The sequence below is a fragment of the Periophthalmus magnuspinnatus genome, chromosome 21 (assembly GCF_009829125.3).
Source record: "Periophthalmus magnuspinnatus isolate fPerMag1 chromosome 21, fPerMag1.2.pri, whole genome shotgun sequence".
NCBI classification, from domain to species: Eukaryota; Metazoa; Chordata; class Actinopteri; order Gobiiformes; family Gobiidae; genus Periophthalmus; species Periophthalmus magnuspinnatus.
Window position 1 is genome coordinate 1,805,291 of NC_047146.1, and position 25,001 is coordinate 1,830,291.

A 25,001-nucleotide genomic window follows, 5' to 3' on the forward strand; every position below is an offset into this window, starting at 1 on the left:
TTAGACCATTAGTCTGAAAACTCAATGACATGTCTATATATAGTTCAGCCCTTTAAGGAAACAACCAGGAAATACTGCACCTTCTGACAGGTGAGGACAGGTGAGGACAGCACATTCACTCCTGTCATTTTTATTTTTTTATTGTGATATAGAGACAGTACAAACAGTAATAGAAATTAGACATTTTGACTTAACTCCTGTGATTTCTGTTTTAAAGGACTGTGTTTAAAGTTCCTATTTTAAATTACACACAACACAAGAATCCCCATGTTTGTACAGGGGCATCAGTTTTTCTGCACAATAAAACAGGAGATTTTGTTGAGATCTTTTTGTTATGAAATGATGGAACTTCACCAACTGTGGCCTTTGACATTTTGTGGGATTGTGATCTCGCTCCACTCCTCTCCCTTCCCCTTCTCTCACTCTCTCTGATCTCTCTCTGCCCACATCTCTCTACCTCTCCCTTCCCTTTCTCTCCCTCCTAGTCCCTCCCGCTTTCTCTCACTCTCTCTGTATAAAGTGCAGGTTGAGTTTTTTGTCTGGAACCAGCACAGTTCTGTTCAGACTCTTCACTTCTCCCACCGAAGGGTCCGGCTGGATCTCGAACAAACGCACCAACTGGAGGAGAAACGTAGAGAGGGAGGGACAGAGGGAGGGACAGAGGGAGAATACAGGGGAGAGAGTGGAACATTGTAAAAAAAAAATTACTTAAGTAAAAGTATTGGGTCTGAAAACTACACAGAGGAGTTTTTAGCTCCTTCTATTTTGCTGTTCTAACACTGCAAGACGAAGGTTTTTATCACATCTTTTTTTTTTCACTATTTTTATAATGAAATTTCAGTTTTGGAACAGAAAATGCCACATGAAAAGAGCCAGGGTCATTACACAACAAGACTTGATTAGAGCTGGTGTAAGTCCTGCTTTAGTCCTGGGTTGTATTGGGTTTAGTCCTGGTTTAGTTCTTGTAATGTCCTGGGTTAGGGTTAGATGGACACAGCTCTGGTCACTTCCTCAAAGTATCCCCAGTCCCCTGTGTGAATGGTGGCTGGCTCTGTGCTCTGTGTGTGTGGGGACAGTGAAGCGTAGCGCTGTATAAACTGGTTATGATCCTGGGTGAGGTCCAGTGTGTCCAGCTCAGAGAGGCTCCTCTTCAGCCCCCTCACGTCCTGCTGCAGTTGGTCCTGGAGCTCTTGGACTCGGCTCAGTTGGGTGTCCTCCTGGGAGCGGATCTGCTGCTCCACTTCAGAGCGTCTTTTGTCCAGGAGAAGGGCCATGTCTCTGAAGCTGTCGTTGCTGCGCTGCACTGCTGTCTGGGCAGAGCTCCTGATGTCCTGGGCCTCCTGTTGGAGCCTCTTCAGGCCTGTCTCTTTGTGCTGGAGGCTCTGGAGCAGCAGGGCCCTCCTGGCTGGCAGCTCTGCCTGCCTCTGAGCCCTCTCTGAGGCAGAGGGCACTATGTCATGATTAGGGATGGGATGATATTAAAATTTAGACTCACAATTATTATGGCCAAAATAATTAACAATATTATCACGATAATTATTAACCTGTTAACGTTCCCCTGCTTTACAACTTTACAGCAATGTACATATATTTCTGCATCACCCACACAATCTACACATCAAATGAAAGATACAGCTCTCATCTCTTGAATATGCAAACCATTTTCAACTGCAATCACCACAGTGCTGACAGGAAAGATGTTTTTACAGAAAAGCTAAATATTTGGATTTGGACTTCACTTACCTTTGAGCGCTCTGGTTCTGTCAAACATCGACATATTCCCACAAAGTTGATCTCATTCGTTCCGTACAGGTCCAGGGAATATATGTCCAATCTGCCGCAGGAAAGTATTCCAAACGTGAAATCTGCTCAGTCACTTTTTTGAATTTCTTTTGTCGATTTCAGGCATAATAAACTTCTGACAGCACTAACTATGTTCCTCAATGCTAAACAAACGTATTAGCTTCTGAATGACACCAATGTTGGCCAATAAGGTGGGGGTTGTGGGTTATTGGAACCCCAGACAGTGAATCAATGCTACAGATGACTGAAAGTTTACGCCCCACTCTTCCCCTTGTAGAATCAACCAATTACATTACACACGTTTGGTGATGTTTTCCCCTTACAGCCAATGAGCAGCGGAACACGACAGGCTATGGCATGCCATGGTTTTCTATAAACAGACGGAGCTTGACAAGTGCGTAAACATAGGCCGTGTCCTAATTCATCAAATGCACCGTTCGAAGTGCTGTTCAAAGTATCTGGCTGAAAATGTGTACTCTTCAGTGTAGCCGCCATCTTGTCGAAATGGGACAGGCCTTGTCGCACCGGTAGTGATACATGTGCCCTTCGACGAACACTGTGAAGGGTGCAGTGAAGGCACTTTGGTGAATTGGGACATGGCCAAAGTCGAGTGGATGCAGAAATCCACTGTTGTTTTGCATTTTAAACATGACGAAATGGACAAAACAAAGGAAGTATATGATCGAGTGAAAAAGAGTGAAGATAGCGTTTAGACTCAGGAGTAGAGGACCTTATGTTTTGGTGGATTGGACGCTGTTCTCGATCAGTAAGAGTGGTTTATTCTGCTGCTGACATAATTGTAGGTAAAATATATCATGTGCTATCAAATATATCATGTGCTATCATGTGCTAGCTGAATATAGTTCAGACAGCGATAACTGTTCTGCCCAATAGGCAGAGAAGCTAACAAGTGTCATTGCTTTTGTATTGAAAATGCAAATGTGAGTCAGTCTGGTGCCATAAAGGCGATTATAATCATGCGCAATTATTCCGATTATTAAAAAAATGCCACGAACAATTAATTGCTGACCTTTTTTTTTTAATCACGATTAGGGATATTATCGTATATCATCCCATCCCTAGTCATGACCCTCATGTTGGTCCACAGAGCAGAAGGAGCAGAATAGATTCATCACTTGGTTGTGTTGAGAGCGGATGTTTTCCTGGAGCCACAAGCAGTTTTTTTTTATGCTGCAGCTTCATAATGAGACTGTAGGTGGCGCTCACAGTAAGAGGCCACACACTGCAGACAGGACTGGACAGCTCACAGCTTCCTCCCAGTGCACACATCACAGGACACATCCTCAGGTCCGGCGTAGCAGAGGGCAGCAGGGGGCGCTGTCTTCTTCATCTGCTCTCTTCGGCTTGTGATGTCGCCTGAACCAAGCTCATATATTTCACATCTAATCACAAATAGACTATTAGTCTGAAAACTCAATGACATGTCTATATATTTTAGCCCTTAAAAGAAAGAACAACCAAGTAGTCCACTGTCTGCTGACAGGTGAAGACAGGTGAGGACAGTACAATTACTCCTGTCATATGATTTATTATTATTACTATTATTATTATTTTGTGATATAGAGAAAGTACAAACAATAAAATATATTACACATTTTGTTGCTCTAGTTTTTTTTTTTTTCTTCAGTTTTGTAATTTTGGTGAAGTTTATTATTTTAGTTCCTGCTTAGACATGAGCAGCAAATATGACAGAGAGGTAGAGGCAATTCCAAACTGTTACCTGGCAACCATTATGTTAACAAGGGCCAAAAATCAAACTAAATTACTGTTATTGTAAAAAACAACAGACACGTTTATTTGGATTTTTATATATAATTTATGACAGTTTCTGCATTTGCTTCCTGTATTTTACGTATGTAGCCCATAACAAGTGCGCTTTTGGGTGGTTTACTGCTTGAGATGGTCAGCATAAGCGATCGGGCACTTATTTTTAAAGCTGCTGCACTCCATAGCCATGCACTGATGCCTTCTATGTGCAAGTCTTTCCATGATCCAAGGACACACACTCAAAGCAGGTGAGTGCGCTCATATATAGGCCAGACCCACAGTGCCACCTCCAGACACCACAGTGTAGTGCACAGAACTAAAGCACAGGCATATCAGTCAAGCAGGAGAAACTATAGAAAACCCATATAAGGCTCCAACTTACCAGTCCCTAATTATTGCCCGGTAATAATTACCCATCACCAACTACTTGTAGGACAAAACAAATAAACCACATTAAATCACTCAACAGAATATGTGTTTTCCTTTAAACCCTCAACGAACCCATAACAAACAACATATTCAAGCACAAGGGTGTCCATCAGTGCACGTGGCACCAGGACATCCTAGTTTGGAGGTCAATGATCAACTTTGTTGTCGACTGATGGCTTCATCGAGCCAGGACATGCAGCACTGGGGCGGTTTGCAGTCGAGTGTGAAGCGGCTGGGATGAGAAGCTAATCCAAATCCGAGGCCATGGTTCTCGACCAGAAAAAGGTGGCTTGGCACTTCCTTAGAGATAGGGTGAGGGGCTCAGTCACACGAGAGGAGCTCAGAGTAGAGCCGCTGCTCCTACACGTCGAGAGGAGCGAGCTGAGGTGGCTCAGGCATCTCCTCAGAATGCCTCCTGGACACCTCCCAAGGGAGGTGTTCCGGGCATATCCCACCGGAAGGAGGCCCCAGGGAAGACCCAGGAGACGCTGGAGGGACTGTCTCTCAACTGGCCTGGGAACACCTTGGTGTCCCATCAGAGGAGCTTGAGGACGTGTCTGCGGTGAGGGAAGTCTGGGAGTCCCTGCTTAGACTGATGCCCCTGCGACCCAGCACCGGATAAGCGGAAGAAAATGGATGGGTGGACGAACGGATGGATGGATGGAGGGAAGCTTGCAAGCCTGAGAACACCATCCCAACTGTGGAATATGGGGTGAGAGCATCATGTGGTGAGTGCTTTTGCTGCAGAAGGGACTTCACAAACTAGATGGCATCATGAGGAAAGAATATTTTGTGTAAATACTGAAACAAAATCTCAAGACATCAGCCAGAATGTTAAAGCTTGGGTGCAAATGGATCTTCCAAATGGACAATGACCCAAAGCTACCAAACTGGTTACAAAGTGGCTTAAGGATAAGAAAGTCAATGTTTTAGAGGGGCCATCACAAGATCTTGATCTCAATCCTATTGAAAATGTATGGGCAGACCTGAAAAGACATGCACGAGCAAGGCGGCCTGCAAACTTGGCTCAGTTACACAAGGAATGGGAAGAAAAATCCTGCCAACTACTGTGAGAAGCTTGTGGAAGGATGGCACCAAATACTAATGAAATGAATGTAAACTTCTGACTTTGAGGAAAGTAATGAAAAATGCTCTAAAAAAATCCATCTCTCATTGTTGTAGCATTTAGCAAATAGATGTAATTTTGGTCATCCTAATTGAAGTAAAACAGTAAAAGTTTAGTCTGATTTCATGCCAGACAGAAAAAAAGGGTAAGTGTCTTTTAATAAAGTGTATCTAAGCTTCTGGATCAAGTGTATGTACCACACCCTCCCATCACAACAGGCCAACTGCTCAGGTGGAATTCGCTCTGCATAAACATTGGCGAATATCCCAGACATAAACGTGTCATAATCACAATGAAAAGATGACTCTTTGGTCAAGCTTTGCCAAATATTTCAGATGGTGTCCCCTGCCTCCACCTACAGTGGTGCTATATTTTACACCTCCACAATGAATGTAATATTTTTGAAGAGAAAAATCCATATGAAACAAATTTATTTGTGAATCAAAAGTTCGAATGTAAAGATGGTCCTGCCTTCACCTTTATATAACCAGTGTGATTCATTCTGTGGCCTTGAGCTTTTACAAACAATAAACTGTGACTCAACTCAACACAAAACACAGGTCCATCTACAACAGAAACACAAAGAAAAAACACAACCACTGCTGTAGTTTACATCATAGAAGAGAATCACTTTCAAAAAAACAAAAAAATACATTACATGAGGAACAACATTGGAATTCAAAGTAGAAATTAAGTTCAAAGTTAAAAGACTGGCTCATCTCAAATATGGAGAGAATCAGAGAATATATGACAGTATTATTATTATTAGTAGTAAGAATAGTAGTGGTAATATTTTTTATATACACCAAGTGCATTCTAAAAGTATTTGGAAAGCTGCTATTTCAGTTTAGGGAAATGTGCAATGCCTCCAGGATTATAAATCCTGACCCCAGTGTAGAGAGGCCGACTGAACCTGGTCTGGACTCTGTGGAGGAGGCTCATGGTACTTTCAGAGACGCTGTAAAACGCCAAAACCCCTGCACTGTGGTCCAGGTAAACCCCGATTCTGGACCCGACCGGACCTGAGACCTGGGACTGGACTTTGTTAAACCAAAACAAATAAGTTGCTTTGTCAGTGTCTAAGGCCCAGGATTTATCATTGTTTCCAAATTTACATTCATCAGAGCGTCCTTTCCTCTGAATCTCTCTGTATGAAACTGCTATAAAAACCCACCTCCCGCTCCACTCCACCTCCCAGTAACAGCGGCCCGTCAGACTCTCTCTGCTCAGGACCTGACACCTGTTACTGAATCTGTCTGGATGATCTGAATAACTCTGGGGTTTACTCATAGATGTTACTCTTCTGTTTCCATCAGACAGAGACAGCCATGCATTAACTGTGTTTGGGTCCAGAGTGATTTCTGTAGAATAATATAAGAAGTCCTCTCTGGAGCTTGGTTCAGCTGGTGACAGTAAAACCTGGACTGGACTCAGAGTGAGCTGGAGTGTGTCCCTGAGCTTGGACACAGCTCTGGTCACTTCCTCGAAGTATCCCCTGTCCCCTGTGTGAATGGTGGCTGGCTCTGTGCTCTGTGTGTGTGGGGACAGTGAAGCGTAGCGCTGTATAAACTGGTTATGATCCTGGGTGAGGTCCAGTGTGTCCAGCTCAGAGAGGCTCCTCTTCAGCCCCCTCACGTCCTGCTGCAGTTGGTCCTGGAGCTCTTGGACTCGGCTCAGTTGGGTGTCCTCCTGGGAACGGATCTGCTGCTCCACTTCAGAGCGTCTTTTGTCCAGGAGAAGGGCCATGTCTCTGAAGCTGTCGTTGCTGCGCTGCACTGCTGTCTGGGCAGAGCTCCTGATGTCCTGGGCCTCCTGTTGGAGCCTCTTCAGATCTGTCTCTTTGTGCTGGAGGCTCTGGAGCAGCAGGGCCCTCGTGACCGGCGGCGCTGCCTGCCTCTGAGCCCTCTCTGAGGCAGAGGTCATTATGACATGACCCTTATGTTGGTCCACACACAGGGAGCAGAGCAGCTGCTGGTCACTGTGGCAGAATAGATCCATCACTTTGTCGTGTTGAGAGCAGATGTTTTCCTGGAGCCTGTGAGACGGCGCCACCAGCTGGTGTTTCTTTAAAGCTGCAGCTTCATCATGAGGCTGTAGGTGGCGCTCACAGTAAGAGGCCACACACTGCAGACAGGACTGGACAGCTCTCAGCTTCCTCCCAGTGCACACATCACAGGACACATCCTCAGGTCCGGCATAGCAGAGGGCAGCAAGGGGTGCTGTCTTCTTCATCTGCTCTACTACAGCTGCTAACATGATGTTTTTACCCAGGGCAGGCCTGGGGCTGAAGCTGAGGCGACATTCAGGACAGCTGTAGAGCTGCTTCTCGTCCTCTTGGTCCCAGTGCTGTTGGACACAGTTCCTGCAGTAGCTGTGTCCACAGGGAATAGTCACAGGATCCTTCAGTAGATCCAAACACACGGAGCAGGAAAAGGCTTCTTGGTCGAGTGCTTTCTGCGCCATCTCTCCTGGATCACCTTTCACTTTGACACAAATGAAATTTAAGAGTGGGATGAGCAGTGCAGCCTGATTCCTCCCACAGCTCTTTGTAGGTCTGAGAAGGAAGTAGGAAGCAGCAGCCACACTTAATGGCACACACATGTTTTATCAGAGTTTAAAAGAGACTGTCATCAGTTTACCCAGTGAATCATCTTGGGAACTTGTGGTATGTCATACCAGAGCAGCCACTTGAGTCAGAGCTCAGGGCAGCTTCAGGAACAACTTCGTCCTACCACTAGTCCTACAGTTGGTCGCCAACTGCCACCTCACTTATCTTGAGCCGTACTAAACACAAGGAATTTAGTGTCAAATTCAATGTCTGCCATCTTTAAACCTTGGAATTAAGTTGCTGAACTCCATCGTCTGGGCGACGACACAAGGAGGAGGGGTAGAATGTGGCAGTAGGCCTGTGAGTCTGCCAGTGGCCTATTGCATGTGACCTGAACCTTTGAGAAGGAGGGTCCCTCGCCTGCTCAAGCTCTTGGTTGCTTTTGATGTTGCGCGCCGTGTAAGAGCAGTGCATTAGCACAAACATCGGATTAAGCCTTAATATTGCTCTAAATCACCTTGGGCTTAAAGCCTGGTCATTTGATTTTGAACTGAGGTACAGATCCGGTAAAAACAATCAAAATGGTGATGCATTCTCCCACCAGAAAAGCTTCACCTCCCATGAGCTTGCAGAAATTACCCTGGAGGTGCCACAGTCTTTTCAGGGTTTGCATGGGCTGCAAAGGTCTTGGCAGCTCTACCCGGACATTCTCCTTAAAACATGTGTGTCCTGCAGGAAACACTGTCATTCAGGAGGTTATGACCTTTTGTAAAGCTAAGGTACGGCCCAATGCTGAAAAGCAGAAACATCTCTCTCCCTCCGGCAGGGTATGGCTTCAGCAATGGGACCGTTTGGTGGAACGGAATGAGTTAGTTTATTGCAAGGTATTTCATCCAGATAGCAGTGAGGCCAAATTCCAACTGTAACTTCCAGCGGCTTTGACTGTCGAGGAGTTAACGAGGAATTCATCAAGAACACAGTCATCAGGTGGTAGAGAGAACCCTGGGCCTGCTATGAGCTTGGTGCTACTGGCCAAGAATGTTGAGGGGAGTGACTGAGTGGTGCCGGTAATATAAAAGCTGTCAGGTTGCAAAGGACTCTTGTCCTCCAGCTCATGTTGTCATGGGTCACCTTCTGGGCCACCTTCTGGCCTTGCAACCAAATTAGGTAATTGTGCTTGATTTCACCTTGCTTGAACCTTCACAGAACGGTGAGGAAAACATCTGTGTTACACAGATGTACACCCTAGCTTTTGTAACTTATGACCAGTGTGCTCTTAACAGTAGCTCAGCTCTTGTGCCTGGCTTCCTAAATTTGGAGTTCCAGCTAGGATACATTCAGACCAGGAGTGAAGCTTCGAGAGGTTGCTGATGCAGCAGCTATGTGGAGTTTACAGGATTGCCAAATAACAAACAACACCTTATCATCTGGCTCGGAATGGCCAGTGTGAACGATTCAGTCATACTTTGCACAACTTGCTTCGCTTCCCAGAAAAGTAATTGGTCTTCTTGTTTGTCACAAGTTTTATATGCCCATAATACCACACCATATCTGTAAACTGATGAGTCACCAATCTACATGATGTTTGGTCAAGAACCCTGGTCCCAGAATCCATCGCTGGTGAGCTTCACAAAAGGATCTCTAAGTATCAACCGCTCTTATACTTGGCGCTCAAAAATGCAGTGCCGGAAAGCCCACCATGATCAACATGTATGTGGTCAACCTTTGGGGAAAGGAGAGCTGATCTCGGTGCACAACACTGGTTTTATGGGTTGGTATAAGATGCAGAACTTCTGGTCTTCAGTGCTACATATTGTCTTGAAGACTCCACAAGAAGGTGGACCTGCTTAGACAATTGCTCCTCTGCAGGACCAGACAAAAAGTAAACAAATTCATCACCCACTAATAAAGGCACTGTTGTGGGTGACCCTTCAGAGGGTGGTCGTCTAAAGTCACCCAGTGAATCATCTTGTGATGGGAACTTGTGGTATGTCATACCAGAGCAGCTACTTCAGTTAGAACTCAGGGCAGCTTCAGGATCATCTACGCTCTACCACTGGTTGCCACCTGAATCCACACCACTTACCTCCATCCGTACTAAACGCAAGGAATTCGGAGTCAAATTCAATGTCTGCCATCTTTAAACCTTGGAATTAAGTTGTTGAAGTCCACGGTCGGGGCAGAATGTGGCAGTAGGCCTGTGTACCTGCCGTTGACCTATTGAGTGTGACCTGAACCTTTAAGAAGAAGGGTCCCTCACCTGCTCGAGCTCTTGGTCACGTTTGATGTCGCCTGCCATGTATGAGCAGTGCAGTAGCACGAACACCGGATTAAGCCTTAATATTGCTCTAAATCACCTTTCTTGAGCTTAAAGCCTGGTGATTGTGCCTCGCGATGCACCTTCAGTCAGTAAGTATTATGTGATGATTATCCATTCATTTATTTATTGGCCAATGTGTACAAACATACATTTCTGCTTTCGGAGACGTCCATTGCGTGCACATACACACACAATATTCTAAAGTGTTGTTTTTTTTCTGCTCAATTACAATATACTGTTACATTTAAAGTTAATCTAGTGCTGTCTATAGCGTGGGGCGACCAGATTACACCTACTCTCAGTGCTGGGTCCTTCTGTGCGAGCGGCGCATTCTTAAAACTTTGGTAAGTATAGCTATTGCATTGACCCTGTCCTGCTACATATGTTTTTAATAGTTCCTATTCTACGAGTCTCCTCTTCTCTCCCCCTTTGTCTCTCACAAAAATTGGACTCACTCAGAACTACAGTCCAACTCCAAATTAAGCTGCTGTGGGTATTGGTGCTGCTTTTTTCTGTAGATTTAATGTAGCCAAATACTGTCATTACTGAATGTTACTGTATGTTTTATAGAGTGAATGAAATTAATTACTGAGAATGAATTATCTTAAAAAAACAAAACTTTTTATACCAGTAAGTAACTTAATAAAATTGTATACTGTTGATATTTCATGTCTCTGTCACTGCATACTTACCTGTGTTAGCCTTTACATAGCTTTTAATACCTACATATCCTCTTCAGGGTGGCATCGTTGGACAAATGTCTATGGTTACAAATTGGGGCTTCTGAACAAAACTGAATCAAAGAGAATCAAAGAGGAACAAAGTATAAAGGATCAGTGTAGTGCCACAGTGCTTTGGTGTGAGGAGGCAGGCTTTATAAACTTATCAACAAACACCACCTTCATCAGGCTCTTTCTAGAAGGAAATGTGGCTTTATTTACATCTGCAGTTTGACAGTAGAAAGAGAATTTACACCATAGAATTCTTGTGTGTCCTTCACCAGTTTTAACCTATGGGCTCTTATAATGTTGTGATGTCGCCTGAACCAAGATCATATATTTCAAATCTAATCACAATTAGACCATTAGTCTGAAAACTCAATGACATGTCTATATATAGTTCAGCCCTTTAAGGAAACAACAACCAGGAAATACTGCACCTTCTGACAGGTGAGGACAGGTGAGGACAGGTGAGGACAGGTGTGGACAGGTGAGGACAGATGACAGGTGACAGCTGAAGACAGGTGACAGGTGTGGACAGGTGAGGACAGGTGAGGACAGGTGAGGACAGGTGAGGACAAGTGTGGACAGGTGTGGCCAGGAGAGGACAGGTGACAGGTGAGGACAGATGAGGACAGCACGTTTCCTCGTGTCATTTGATTTCATTTGTATTATTTCTTTTTATTGTGATATAGAGACAGTAGAAACAGTCAAAGACATGAGACATTTGGACTTGACTCGTGTCATTTTAATGAGCGCCTGACAGACCAGCAGAACCACATTTTGATCTAAACTCAACAGAGAACTTGTTTTTCCATGTGTCTTTCTACATGGGGGGCAAAATCAGAAGTCATTACCAGAGGTGGGTCGTCCTCTTTTTTTAAGAAATTGTACTTTTCTGGCAGCATACTTTCTACTTGAGAAGTACCAGTACTCTTACTCGAGTAAAAGTTTTGTTTTCTCTTCCCTCTGTGAGGCTGGACTGGAGCTTGATGTAACAATACAATACAATAACTTGTGTTTCCTCCTCCTGCTCCTTCAGATTTTATTCTGTTTGGCTCAATTTTGTGTCTGTTTGAAAATTCCAGATTTTGTGCATTATTTCATGTTTTGTCACATTCACTTCAAATTATAAATCAGATGTTATGTCCCAACAGTTACTCTTTAAGTTACTCTTAGTAGTATTTTTTCCCAAATACATTTTTAGTCTTACCTGAGAAATTTCTTGGACCACTACTTTGTACTTCTACTTGAGTAATATTATTTTGAAGCAAGGTCACTCCTACTTACTCTTGCTTTTTTAACTCGTGCTTTTACCTGGAAGAGAAGCATGTTCATCTCCAGCTCTGCGAAGCGGCGACCCACACAACCTCTGACCCCGAACCCGAATGGGATGGACCCAAACGGATGAGGCAGCGAGTGTCCGTCCCTGATCCAGCGCTCCGGCCGGAACTCGAACGGAGCCGAGAACGTGCGCTCGTCATGTGAGATGGCGTAGTGATAGAAGCAGAACGGCGTCTGTGAGGAAAACGTCACATTATTTAAATTTACACTTATGTACGTCTATGGTGGGATGTTCAGCAGTTACCACGGTGACACTCTGCACACATAACTGAGTGAGTGGTGCTTTTAGATTTTTCAATGTGATGATGTCGTTGCCCCAGAGGGACAATAGACAGATTTAATTATTGTTTACACTGTACTTTACCATGAAATATACAAAAGGTAAAAGCACAAACGGTGAACCTGATCATTTCTATCAGTGACTGGACTTAAGAACTCACTGTAATACAACACAAAACTGCATTTTAACCATATTCATTTTAGTTGTAACCATCTGTATTAAACTTTATTGGAATATTATCATTGAATGTCATCTGAAACCCAGTATAGAATTATCATACACGCCTTAGCCAAAGTGCATAGTCCAGGATAGTACTGCAAACTGTTTAAAAAAAATAAGTCTCAGCAAAAGTCTCACTCTGTGCAGTGTGCATGTAACCACAGCCAGTGTTCATACTATTGCTCTTGCGTAATTTACATTATATTTGTTTAGTTGTCTGATACATGTCACTGACCGTATATAAAACCTAATAATCCCTAAATAGGACAGAGTGAGAAAGTCCAAACTATTGTAAATGCTCCCATCTCTGTGTCTCTGTATATTTATTTATTTTATTTTTTTATTTTATTTTTTTTTTTATTTAGTTGTGGTTTGGTGATCTCATCATTTACCCGAGGAAAGTCTGGACATGGCTCTTTTTCACGCTGTTCTCCCAGAAAGCGGACCCAGATGTCGGCATATTTTGACACTTTGACTCTTCGCTTTGGCTCATTTACCCAGACTCTTCGCTTTGGCTCATTTACACAGACTCTTCACTTTGGCTCATTTACACAGACTCTTCACTTTGGCTCATTTACTCAGACTCTTCGCTTTGGCTCATTTACCCAGACTCTTCCGTTTGGCTCATTTTGCTGCAGATCACACTATTATCAGATCGACTGAATTCAAGACAAATGCAGCAAATTGAGCCAAATGTTTTAAGGAGACATCTTCTCAAAACGTGCTGAACAAAAAAAAAAAGGTAATACAAATAATTCTTCTTTATGACAACAGGTAGATGTGAATAACATATTTAACCTGCACAATTGTATTAAATGAAAACAATTCAAATATACAACTCCACTGTCGTTTGAGTATGAAACTGTGGGAATCACTTCAACAACACATCAAGTATCTGAATGAATGTACAGCCAGTCTGTCCTGTGACTGAAACCACAATGACTGTACCATTTTTAGTAGCAATTGACAAAGTTCAAATCTGTCAACTGGAGTGAAGACGTGTACCATTTTTGGACGGTCCAATCACAGTCGCTTGTTTCTATCACGTGTCTCTCAAACACAGAAGACGTCTCTGAATCTCCTCGTACTCAGAACAAAACACAGAACTGGTTTTACTTTGGATACATAAGTGTTTAGTGCTGTTTGTGCATTCAGCAGATGCACGTGTAGTTTCTCAGTTATGTTAATTTTTATTTGTTTTTTGGGGGTTTTTTTTGGCTAAAATGTTACACACTGTGGCTTTAAGTTTGATTAAAATCAGACTTAACTTCTTTGGAAAATAGTATCCACCGATTACGACGTCTTTCTCTGAGAAGATTCTTGCGTTCAAGGGAACAACTGGATACATCCTGAAAAACAGAGTTTTGACATCATGGTAAACATAACAACAACTAGCATGCTAACACGCACTTCGTGATTAATGAACAATAATGTTCCACTGTACAGAAAGGGCCAGAGCAGCTCTTCCTCCTGAGGAGACTGCAGCCTTTTGGAGAGAGAGGCTCCTGAGGAACTTCTACTGCTCTGTGCTGCCAGCAGACTCATGAGTGGTGTGGTCTGCAGCAGCACAGAGACAGAGACGAGACACTGGACAGTCCAGTCCTGGGCTGTCCTCTGGACTCAGGACAGGAGGTGGAGGACAAGAGGTGAGGGACCGGAGGTGGAGGACAGGAGGTGGAGGACAGGAGGTGTGGGGCAGGAGGTGGAGGACAGGAGGTGAGGGACAAGAGGTGAGGGACAAGAGGTGGAGGACAGGAGGTGGAGGACAGGAGGTGGAGGACAGGAGGTGAGGGACAGGAGGTGGAGGACAGAACAGAACTTGAATCGTCTCCTGTATAAAACAGTGTCTTTCTGGACTGTGTGTCCTGCTCGTGTGCTGCTCTGTACAGGGTCATAGAGACACTGTGCAGGGTCATAGAGACACTGCGCAGGGTCATAGAGACACTGCGCAGGGTCATAGAGACACTGCGCAGGGTCATAGAGACACTGCGCAGGGTCATAGAGACACTGCGCAGGGTCATAGAGACACTGCACAGGGTCATAGAGACACTGCACAGGGTCATAGAGACACTGCGCAGGATCATAGAGACACTGCACAGGGTCATAGAGACACTGCGCAGGATCATAGAGACACTGCACAGGGTCATAGAGACACTGTACAGGGTCATAGAGACACTGTACAGGGTCATAGAGACACTGTGCAGGATCATAGAGACACTGTGCAGGATCATAGAGACACTGTGCAGGGTCATAGAGACACTGTACAGGGTCATAGAGACACTGTGCAGAGCTGTAGCCCTTTATTTTAGTGCTGTGTGTGTCTGTACTGGGGAAAGACAAGTTCTGACATTAATACAATACAGACAGAGCACAGAGTGACACATCTGTGGAGTTATAGTGGCCCAGCTTCAGTCCTCCTGCAGTAAACCCAGGGGCATCATCTCCTCATTTACCGTAGGGTTTCTTTAATGGTGGCCTTCAGGTAGGGCATCCGGGTTACCTCCTCAGCAGAGGGTTCTGGGCCGCTCCGGGACACCTCTCTGTAGAGTCTGCTCTGAACCTCAGGGTTCAGGGAGAGCAGGTGCAGGGCCCAGGTCAGTGTGTTCGACGTCTGGGGAGAAAGACGTGGAAATAGGACCAAAGGTTGAATTTACATGACGTCATCCCGGTCTCTAGTTTAACCTGAGCCAGAGACAGGTCGGAATTCTGTGGTTGAACGTGTTGTTTACTTGTCAGATTACAGATTTGCTGTTTTTGTATAGGCTACCGGCGCCCCCTATGGACAGCTGCACATCACACTAGCGAGCAGCTGTACCAAAGTTACTACGCGACGCTGCCGAATCCTACGAGTATCGCTGAATTGGAGAACGAAGTAAGTATGTCACAGTGGGCGTGGACCGATGGAGGCGAAAACATGGACTGATCGGAGCAAAAACGTCATGAATACAGGAGAATAAAGAATACTCAAACATGAATAACTCCAAATACAACTATAACAACTCCTTCAATACCTCTGTAACTACTGCGCAGTGTGAAAACCAAGAAACCCAGAAAGCCACGTGATCGCCCTGGTGACGTTCTGGCTTTGTTCGTGCATAAGTCTTCCCTGCGTATTCACATTTACCCAGGAAATCAGCGGTGGCTTGGTTCACACGTGACGTCATGGGGCTCGTTACCGTGTCGACTCCGGCCAGCAGCAGCTCGGCGACGCTCCCGTACACGTCCTTCAGGCTCATGTTCGTGTTGGACAGGAGGTGCGTCAGGTACTCGCCCTCCAGCGCCTCCTGCTGGTGCACCCGACACTCAATCTCCGCCATCTTACGGTCTATCAACACCTTGGCTGAAAGAGGAAGGATAAAACAAATGAATTGATGAATCGTACAAAATGAAAATACTTAAAAACAGCGGTCAGTGGGAGGGGCCGTGTTTTCTAACATGTATCTTAGAAAGTCGTATCTTAAGTCGTTTTAGATGATTACTGCGATTTAAAATGTCTAAATTACGACATAATAATCGACGGGTGTCAGAGATCATAACTGCAGAGCAAACACAAGCAGAACTAAATTTTGCCAAACTGTGACATCTATCAGAGGCTCAAAATTATGGAACACACGAACAGAAAACATTAGAAACTGGACGCTTCTCAACCTTCAAACAAATCCTTAAGAGCTGGTTGAAAACGCTGCAGTCCTGTACTCACAGATGACTATCCATTTGTCTTGGGCTCTTTATACTCTAGACTGAGGCACTTTTATTGTAATTAGTGTAATGTCATGTTATTGTGTTCTCATGTTGTGTGTTTATGTCTGGTGTAATGTCTAAATGTCTATGTTTTCATACTGAATGTTTCATGTTTGCACCTGCCTTAAGACAACGGATGAAATTTAGCTCCAGCGCCAACTCTGGCATATTTATGTGGAAACTTTTTTGTAGACACATTGATTAATATGTACTGTCCTAATTTAAAAAAAACAAACAAAAAAAACAAGCGCTATATGTCTGCTTTATAGGGGGCACGTTATGTAAAGTGTTTTTTTATGAGTCCGCAGCAGAGAATCGGTTTTGACAGACCTGTTTCTATTATAAACCACTGTAGATCAATATTGCTGTTGACAATAAACAAATGCAAAAAATGTCTCATCTCTTCTTTAATGTTCCATCTGTTGGGTTATTAACGTGAAACATAAATCAGATGTTGCGCCCACTGACCAAATTTGAAGATGCCCTCCCAGCCGGTGTTGTAGCGGCGCCAGTAGGGCAGCAGAGGGCGACTCCACTTGGGCAGCGCGATGACGTGGGGACTGTTGGAGAACATCTGGATGATGGAGTTTATAAAGTCCTGTGTGCCCTCAGGAATCGGCTCCTCCAGACAGCCGATCCTCGTCTCGAACAGGAGGGAGGCTATACCTAAGACAAAGACGTGAAAACAAACTCATTATTCTGGTATCGTTTTAAAAATGATGATAAGATTTGACTCGGGGACGCCCCCCCCCCACCCTCCAGAGAGAAGCGGTACAGCTCGTTGGCGATGTCGTGCACCAGATCTCCGGTGGGACTGGACTGCCTCAGGACTTGGACTCGGTCTGTGAAGTCTTGGACCACCTCCCAGATCAAAGGTCCAAACTGATGAGTCTCCTTTGGGAGCAGCATCCTCTTGTTCAGCACCGAGCGCAGCCGATACCAACGCTCGCCCTCCCTGAACCGACACGGGTGAAGAGCTGAAGAATGAACTGTTTATTTTACATTTGAAAGAAGCTGGAATATCAAAAGGTCCTATATTACACAAAAGTGACTCTTGTAAGCGTCAAACCATGTTCTAACGCCGTTTCCTCATCAAAAATAGACCTGGAGTAGTGTTTTGTTTCATTCACACATGTCTGAGTAATCCCGTCTACATCGCTAAACCTCAAAACGATCTGCTCCACCTTGCGATGTCATGAAGTGGTAGTTTTCAAGTTAACGTCCACCTTTTACCTTTAGTTCAGTAAAGATCGGAAATTCCCGGGCTAAGATCATCTAAAGGATTCTAGAAATGAAGGTGTGTGGAGTTTAAAAACACAGCGGAGCACTTCCTGTATCACCACACGATGACATCACACGGTGGAACGCGCCGTTTTCTGCTTAAACTACGAGGATTCTACAACGTCGTGATGTTTTGTGAGCCGCGCCTGTTGTCAGAACATGTTTGTAGATGTTTAAGCTACAGGGTTTGTAGATTTTTTTTACAGAATAAGACTCCATGAAGACACAGGGACATTTAGATCTAAAAGGAGATAATATTAATATTTAAATAACCTCTCACTTGTGGATATGGAAAAATTGGTTGTGTTCACATAATATCACAATATTTTAGAATAACTACAGTTTAATACTAAAGCTGAGAACTTTCAGGTGGAGTTCTTCGGGGGAGTAATTGTCAGATGCAGATGTGTGGACCTGGTTTATGGTTAATATCTGTGTAATTCCAAATGATTTTTTCACAAAAGCTTCAGAAAGTGGAGCCATTTTTCAACCCCAAAGACGTGAGTGTCGTCAGCTGAAAGGACTTTACACCATCAGACTAATATGACAAGTTTGTGGAGCCGATTCCAAACAAATAACGAGAGGATTCAACATTTGTAGATCAAGAGTTTGGAGATTACTTTCAAAAACAGTGAATCTCCCATAGACTTATATATAGGCCCTGCACTCCATCTAGTTTAATGGGTAAAAAAAAAAAAAAGGGAAACACAAAACTTAATTAAATAAATAAAACATTTAACTACAAATTAAATAAATAAAAATAATAATTGTTAGAGAATCTCCATTTGCTGTGGACACACTGTCAGCTCAGCCCCTATAAAAGCAAAATAAGAGCAAAATAACATAAATGAGCACGTGCCCTCATCATTCTCATATTATTAGCTCATTAGCATTAGCATAACTGTTATCCATTTTCTCCCGTTCATTTTATCAGTACAGATTTCACGTTGCTCAGATACTCATTCATAAATAAAACAAACCTGTTCCCCTGTTGGCTGTTGTTATCTTTGAGTTATGGGAACTTTTAACCGTAGTTTTTTGTTTTGTTTTTCCCCGTTAACTCCAATTATCTTTTCTATGCAGTATATCAAGCTAATTTCAGTTTCCCCGCTACTTCCGCTCACACCGGAAGTTACCAAAATAAAAGCGTGTAAACTTACTAGCGCGTTTCATAGACTTTATGTTACCTGTTACAGAACATAAGAGACTAACGTGACCTTTACACTTCGCTGTGGTGACCAGACGTCCCACTTTTGAGCCCTGTGTCCCCTGTCCCAGCAGATTTAACCAAAACAGTGATTTGTCCCCGTTTTATTCAAGAAATGTCCCAGATGTCCCTATTTTTGACCAATTTGATACCTGCCAACAGTAGATATTTTCATTTGTTTAGCTAAAATACAGAAAACCGTGCTTCAAAATGATCACAAAGCCAAAACATTGTACTGATTATTATTATTATTATTATTATCATCATCATTTACTGAGATTTATTCTGTTTATATGCTGCACTTGTGTTACATTAGAGTCTATTTTTTATTTATTTTTAAGCTTGTTTTTAAATTATTTTAAGCTATTATCTATTATCTTGTTTTATTGAATGTTCCATTTTCCTTCTGTCCTTTAACTGTGCGGTGCAATACTGGAATTTCCCCACTGTGGGACTAATAAAGGCAGATCTTATTACCATTATTATTATTATTATTATTATTATTATTATTATTATTATTATTATTATTATTTTAATCAGTTGTATTATCACAGATTCGAATTTTGAAAGTCTAGTCACCCTAACTTAGTCTGCGTCAGAGGTATAATACTCCCTACAACAGAAGCATGGCACAGACTGGGATAAGCTGCTCCTGTGTCTCCAGCGTCGCGTCTCTTCTCTTCAGCTCTCACCTACTGCAATTTATTCTACAACAAAAAATATGAATTTAAAAAGAAAAACACTGATATTTGTGTGTTTTTAGTTACTCTGTGAAGGGGCCGTATCCGATTCCTTGCGTGTCCCGGTATTCCTTCCACAGGGACATGTCTCCTCGCACCGGGAACTTCTCGTCTCTCCTCAGGACCTCCTCGAGGAGCTCGGCGCTGCCCAACGCCACTGTCCCCAAACCATCTCTGAACATGCTGCCATAGAGACTCTTCTCATACAGCTGTGAAGAGAGAGGAGGAGGAGGAGAGAGGGAGGAGGAGAGGAGGAGAGGAGGAGGAGGAGGAGAGAGGGGGAGGAGGAGGAGAAGAGAGGAGGAGGAGAGAGGGGGAGAGAGGAGGAGAAGAGAGGAGGAGAGAGGAGGAGAAGAGAGGAGGAGGAGAGGAGGAGAGAGGGGGAGGAGAGAGGAGGAGAGAGGGGGAGGAGGAGGAGGAGGAGGAGAGAGGGGGAGGAGGAGGAGGAGGAGAGAGGGGGAGAGAGGGGGAGAGAGGGGGAGGAGAGGAGAGAGGGAGGAGGAGAGGAGGAGGAGGAGAGAGGGGGAGGAGGAGGAGGAGGAGGAGGAGAGAGGGGGAGGAGAGAGGGGGAGAGAGGAGGAGGAGAGAGGGGGAGAGAGGAGGAGGAGAGAGGGGGAGAGAGGGGGAGAGAGGGGGAGGAGGAGAAGAGAGGAGGAGGAGAGGAGGAGAGAGGGGGAGGAGGAGAAGAGAGGAGGAGGAGAGGAGGAGAGAGGAGGAGGAGAGAGGGGGAGAGAGGAGGAGGAGAGAGGGGGAGAGAGGGGGAGGAGGAGAAGAGAGGAGGAGGAGAGGAGGAGAGAGGGGGAGGAGGGGAGAGGGGGAGAAGAGAGGAGGAGAGGGGGAGAAGAGAGGAGGAGAGGAGGAGAGGAGGAGGAGGAGAGAGGGGGAGGAGGAGGAGAGGAGGAGGAGAGAGGGGGAGGAGGAGAGGAGGTGAGAGGGAGGAAGAGAAGGAGGAGAGGTGAGAGGAGGAGGAGAGAGGAGGAGGAGAGGGGGAAGAGGAGAGAGGGGGAGGAGGAGGAGAGAGGAGCAGGCCTTTGTTTACATTATGGTTGCTAAGTAACAGTCATGAAACCACCTCTACATGTGTCACATCTGCCCCTGTCCAACCAGGAAGTAAAAATATAAACTTACAAAACTGGAAAAAAAAAAAAAATGATTCAAGGTTTTTTTTAGTAATACTGGTTCTGTCAAACTTTCTGGAGTTGGCTTTTCACCTGCACAATGGAAATCGAACGTTAAAGCCATACTCCGGAACATTCTCTGTGCAGACCGGTGGTTTTCAGATCCTGATGTGATGACGTCATACTCCCAGAAGGGGGCAGTGAAACATCCACAACGTAAAAGAACAAACGTCGAATCTGAACCTGCTGTGACCAGGGCCGGCCCCAGGTCTGAGGGGCCGGCCCTGGGTCTGAGGGGCCGGCCCTCAGCTCAATGTGTGTCTGGGGCCCCGAAAAGGTGACTGAACCAGGACTGAACCAGGACTGAACCGGGACTAAAACAGGACTAAACCGGGACTAAACCGGGACTAAAACAGGACTAAAACGGGACTAAACCGGGACTAAAACAGGACTAAAACAGGACTAAAACAGGACTAAAACGGGACTAAAACGGGACTAAACCGGGACTGAACCGGGACTGAACCGGGACTGAACAGGTCTAAACCGGGACTAAACCGGGACTAAACCGGGACTAAACCTGGACTAAAACGGGATTGAACCGGGACTGAACCGGGACTGAACCGGGACTGAACCGGGACTAAAACGGGACTAAAACGGGCCTAAACCGGGACTGAACCGGGACTGAACCGGGACTGAACCGGGACTAAACCGGGACTAAACCGGGACTGAACCGGGACTGAACCGGGACTGAACCGGGACTAAAACGGGCCTAAAACGGGCCTAAACCGGGACTGAACCGGGACTGAACCGGGACTGAACCGGGACTGAACCGGGACTGAACCGGGACTGAACCGGGACTGAACCGGGACTAAACTGGGACTAAAACAGGGACTAAAACAGGACTGAACCAGGACTGAACCAGGTCTAAACAAGGACTGAACAAGGACTAAACCAGGACTAAACCAGGACTAAACCAGGACTAAACCAGGACTAAACCAGGACTAAACCAGGACTAAACCAGGACTAAACCGGGACTAAACCGGGACTAAACCGGGACTGAACCGGGACTAAACCGGGACTGAACGGGTCTAAACCGGGACTAAACCGGGACTAAACCGGGACTAAACCGGGACTGAACCGGGACTAAACCGGGACTAAACCGGGACTGAACCGGGACTAAACCGGGACTAAACCGGGACTAAAATGGGACTGAACCGGGACTAAACCAGGACTACTATATCAATCTGTCCATCCACTTTTTAGCCATTTTTTCGTGATGTTGTAGCGATGACTAGGCTTTAGGTACTAAACACTTCATCCACAAAAAAAAAAGATATATTATTTTCAATATAAATGTACGGGCTCTTGGGGGCCCCCTGCTGGGCTCGGGGCCCTGAGCAGCTGCCCAGTCTGCCCTGTATGACACAAATCTGCATTTTAACCACATTTGTTTTCGCCGCTCTTCATCTGTATTAAACACTAAGACGGTAGAATGTTGTCTGAAACACAGCAATACATGAGTTTTATGCCATACTGTGGAATATTTTAGCCAAAGGAACAACGTCTGCATTGAAATAAGCAGGAGGAGGCGCCCAAAATAAGTGAACACAACCAAAATGAAAAACAAACAAACACACAAACAAACATGTTTTTATTTGGCTTAAACAGTCACATATTAAGGCCTTAAATATGATGATGTTTTCGTGAAACTCGCACTTAAATCGTGTCCCGTGTAGATACGCAGGTCAAAAACAATGCTCTTTGACGGGGAAAGCTGAAACCTGCAGTTACCACGGCGACAGCAGTAATCTGATCACACGGGCATTTCCAAACGGGCCAAACAAACTGCCCCACACATGACGGAAAACAACGAAAGAATTTAAAACCCACGCAACTTTTCAGCAGCTCATGATTTAAACGTCACCCTGTTTTCAGTGTTTCCTCGTCACACACAGACCTGGAGTTGTGTTCTTTTGTTTCATTCTCACATGTTTAACGCACAAACCTGCAGATTTAGGCCGAGTTCTTCTCTCAAACTGAAAACACTCCGTTCCACCTTGTGATGTCATCATGTGGTGATACAGGAAGTGCTCCACTGTGTTTTTAAACTCCACACACCGTCATTTCTAGAATCATTTGGATCATCTCAGTCCTGGAGTTGTCTCTTATCTCGACTGAACTAAAGGTAAAAGAAGCTGCTCACATGAAAACTACCACTTCATGACATCACAAGGTTTTGAGCTTTGCAGTTCATTATAGGTTGAAAAGGATTTACAAATAATTGTATTCTGCTTTTCTGCTAAAGTTTTACACAGCGTCCAACTTTATTGGAGTTGGAGATGTGACAAAACCAGGACTAAACAAGGACTGAACAAGGACTGAACAAGGACTAAACCAGGACTAAACGAGGACTAAACCAGGACTAAACGAGGACTAAACCAGGACTAAACGAGGACTAAACCAGGACTAAACCAGGACTAAACCAGGACTAAACAAGGACTGAACAAGGACTGAACAAGGACTAAACCAGGACTAAACCAGGACTAAACCAGGACTAAACCAGGACTAAACCAGGACTAAACAAGGACTGAACAAGGACTGAACAAGGACTAAACCAGGACTAAACCAGGACTAAACCAGGACTAAACAAGGACTGAACCAGGACTAAACCAGGACTAAACCAGGTCTAAACAAGGACTGAACAAGGACTAAACCAGGACTAAACCAGGACTAAATCAGGACTAAACCAGGTCTAAACAAGGACTGAACAAGGACTAAACCAGGACTAAACAAGGACTAAACCAGGACTAAACCAGGACTAAACCAGGACTAAACCAGGACTAAACCAGGACTAAACCAGGACTAAACCAGGACTAAACCAGGACTAAACCAGGACTAAACCAGGACTCAAGTTTATGGAGTCAATCCCAAACAAATAACAACATTTGTGGATTATAAATTTGGAGATTTCCCATAGGCCCCGCCCTCCACCTGAAACGACACCATCCACATCGTACACACTCGAGAACACGACCTTTCCATGGGTTTCAAAGTGACACAGAAGACAGCTGCCATGGAAATAAACAATTTAAGACAAAATATAAGGTCTTTAGAATGGAAGAAAAAGTCCTCAAAATGGCACCATATTACAGCAACCTCATGGCTCATGTTTGGCAATTTGATGATTTCAAAATGGAGGGCGGGGCCTGTTTAACTCCATGGGACATTCACCGTCTTTGTGAGGCATTAAACATGAAAATTCACAACGATGGAAACATTATTATCGTATTTATTTGAGATTCAACGGTTTTAACTCTCCGGGGTTGAATCATGGCTCCACTTTCTGAAGCTGTTGTGACAAAAATCATGTGACTTTTGTTTATTTAAAGCGACAGAGACGACGCTGAGCTTTATATTACCCATAAACCAGGTCGTCACGTCTGCGCCTGACAGTTACACCACAAATTATATGGTATTTATTTACAATCTAATAAAAAAAGTCCATTTCTTTACCCACCTGTAGCTCGTGCATTCGGATGTAGTAGCCCTTGACGACCAGCCTGTAGAAGAACCTCAAGAACCCGACTTTGGGCAGGTCTTTCACGGTCCGGACTCCGCTCTTTGTCCCGGCCTCGTCTCGGACTTGAGTCGACACGGAGCTGGAGGCGACAGATGACCGGACTACACAGAGACGAGGGACTAAAGACGGTCCTGCAGTCTGGGGTCTCAAAAGTCCAGATCTAGACCTAGACCAAGACTGGACCAGTGCAGACATCATGTTGGTACAGAGTAAAGTCTTGACCAGTGATTAGTCCAGACTTAGTCTTTGTTCAGTACTATCTTAGGTACAATTTAGTCCTGGTTTAGCCCTGGGTTCAGTCCTGGTTTGGTTCTGGTTTAGCCCTGGTTTAGTCCTGGGTTAAGTTCTGGGTTCAGTCCTGGGTTCAGTCCTGGTTTAGCCTGGGTTTAGACCTGGTTTAGACCTGGTTTAGTCCTGCTTCAGTCCTGGTTTAGTCCTGGTTTAGTCCTGGTTTAGCCCTGGTTTAGCCCTGGTTTAGCCCTGGTTTAGTCCTGCTTCAGTCCTGGTTTAGTCCTGCTTCAGTCCTGGTTTAGCCCTGGTTTAGTCCTGTTTCAGTCCTGCTTCAGTCCTGCTTCAGTCCTGGTTTAGCCCTCTTTTAGACCTGGTTTAGCCCTGGTTTAGCCCTGGTTTAGTCCTGCTTCAGTCCTGCTTCAGTCCTGGTTTAGTCCTGCTTCAGTCCTGCTTCAGTCCTGGTTTAGCCCTGGTTTAGTCCTGTTTCAGTCCTGCTTCAGTCCTGCTTCAGTCCTGGTTTAGCCCTC

At 44.7% G+C, this 25,001-nt stretch overlaps 2 protein-coding genes across 2 annotated transcripts; both read right to left on the minus strand.

Moving 5' to 3' along the window:
- Window positions 1-226: 226 nt before the first annotated feature.
- Window positions 227-24,765, minus strand: LOC117389281 (sterol 26-hydroxylase, mitochondrial). Its single transcript, XM_033986931.2, has 9 exons — window positions 24,181-24,765; window positions 19,573-19,754; window positions 17,073-17,272; window positions 16,786-16,983; window positions 15,753-15,916; window positions 15,030-15,187; window positions 13,844-13,925; window positions 12,051-12,251; window positions 227-618 (listed from the first exon to the last, which is right to left on the minus strand). Exons 1-9 carry the CDS (start codon window positions 24,439-24,441, stop codon window positions 502-504), a joined length of 1,563 nt encoding a protein of 520 aa, XP_033842822.1. The 5' UTR covers window positions 24,442-24,765; the 3' UTR covers window positions 227-501.
- On the minus strand, window positions 5,984-7,617 carry LOC117389278 (E3 ubiquitin/ISG15 ligase TRIM25-like). Its single transcript, XM_033986929.2, has one exon. The coding sequence runs from the start codon at window positions 7,607-7,609 to the stop codon at window positions 5,984-5,986; it is 1,626 nt and encodes a 541-aa protein (XP_033842820.1). The 5' UTR covers window positions 7,610-7,617.
- Window positions 24,766-25,001: the final 236 nt, after the last annotated feature.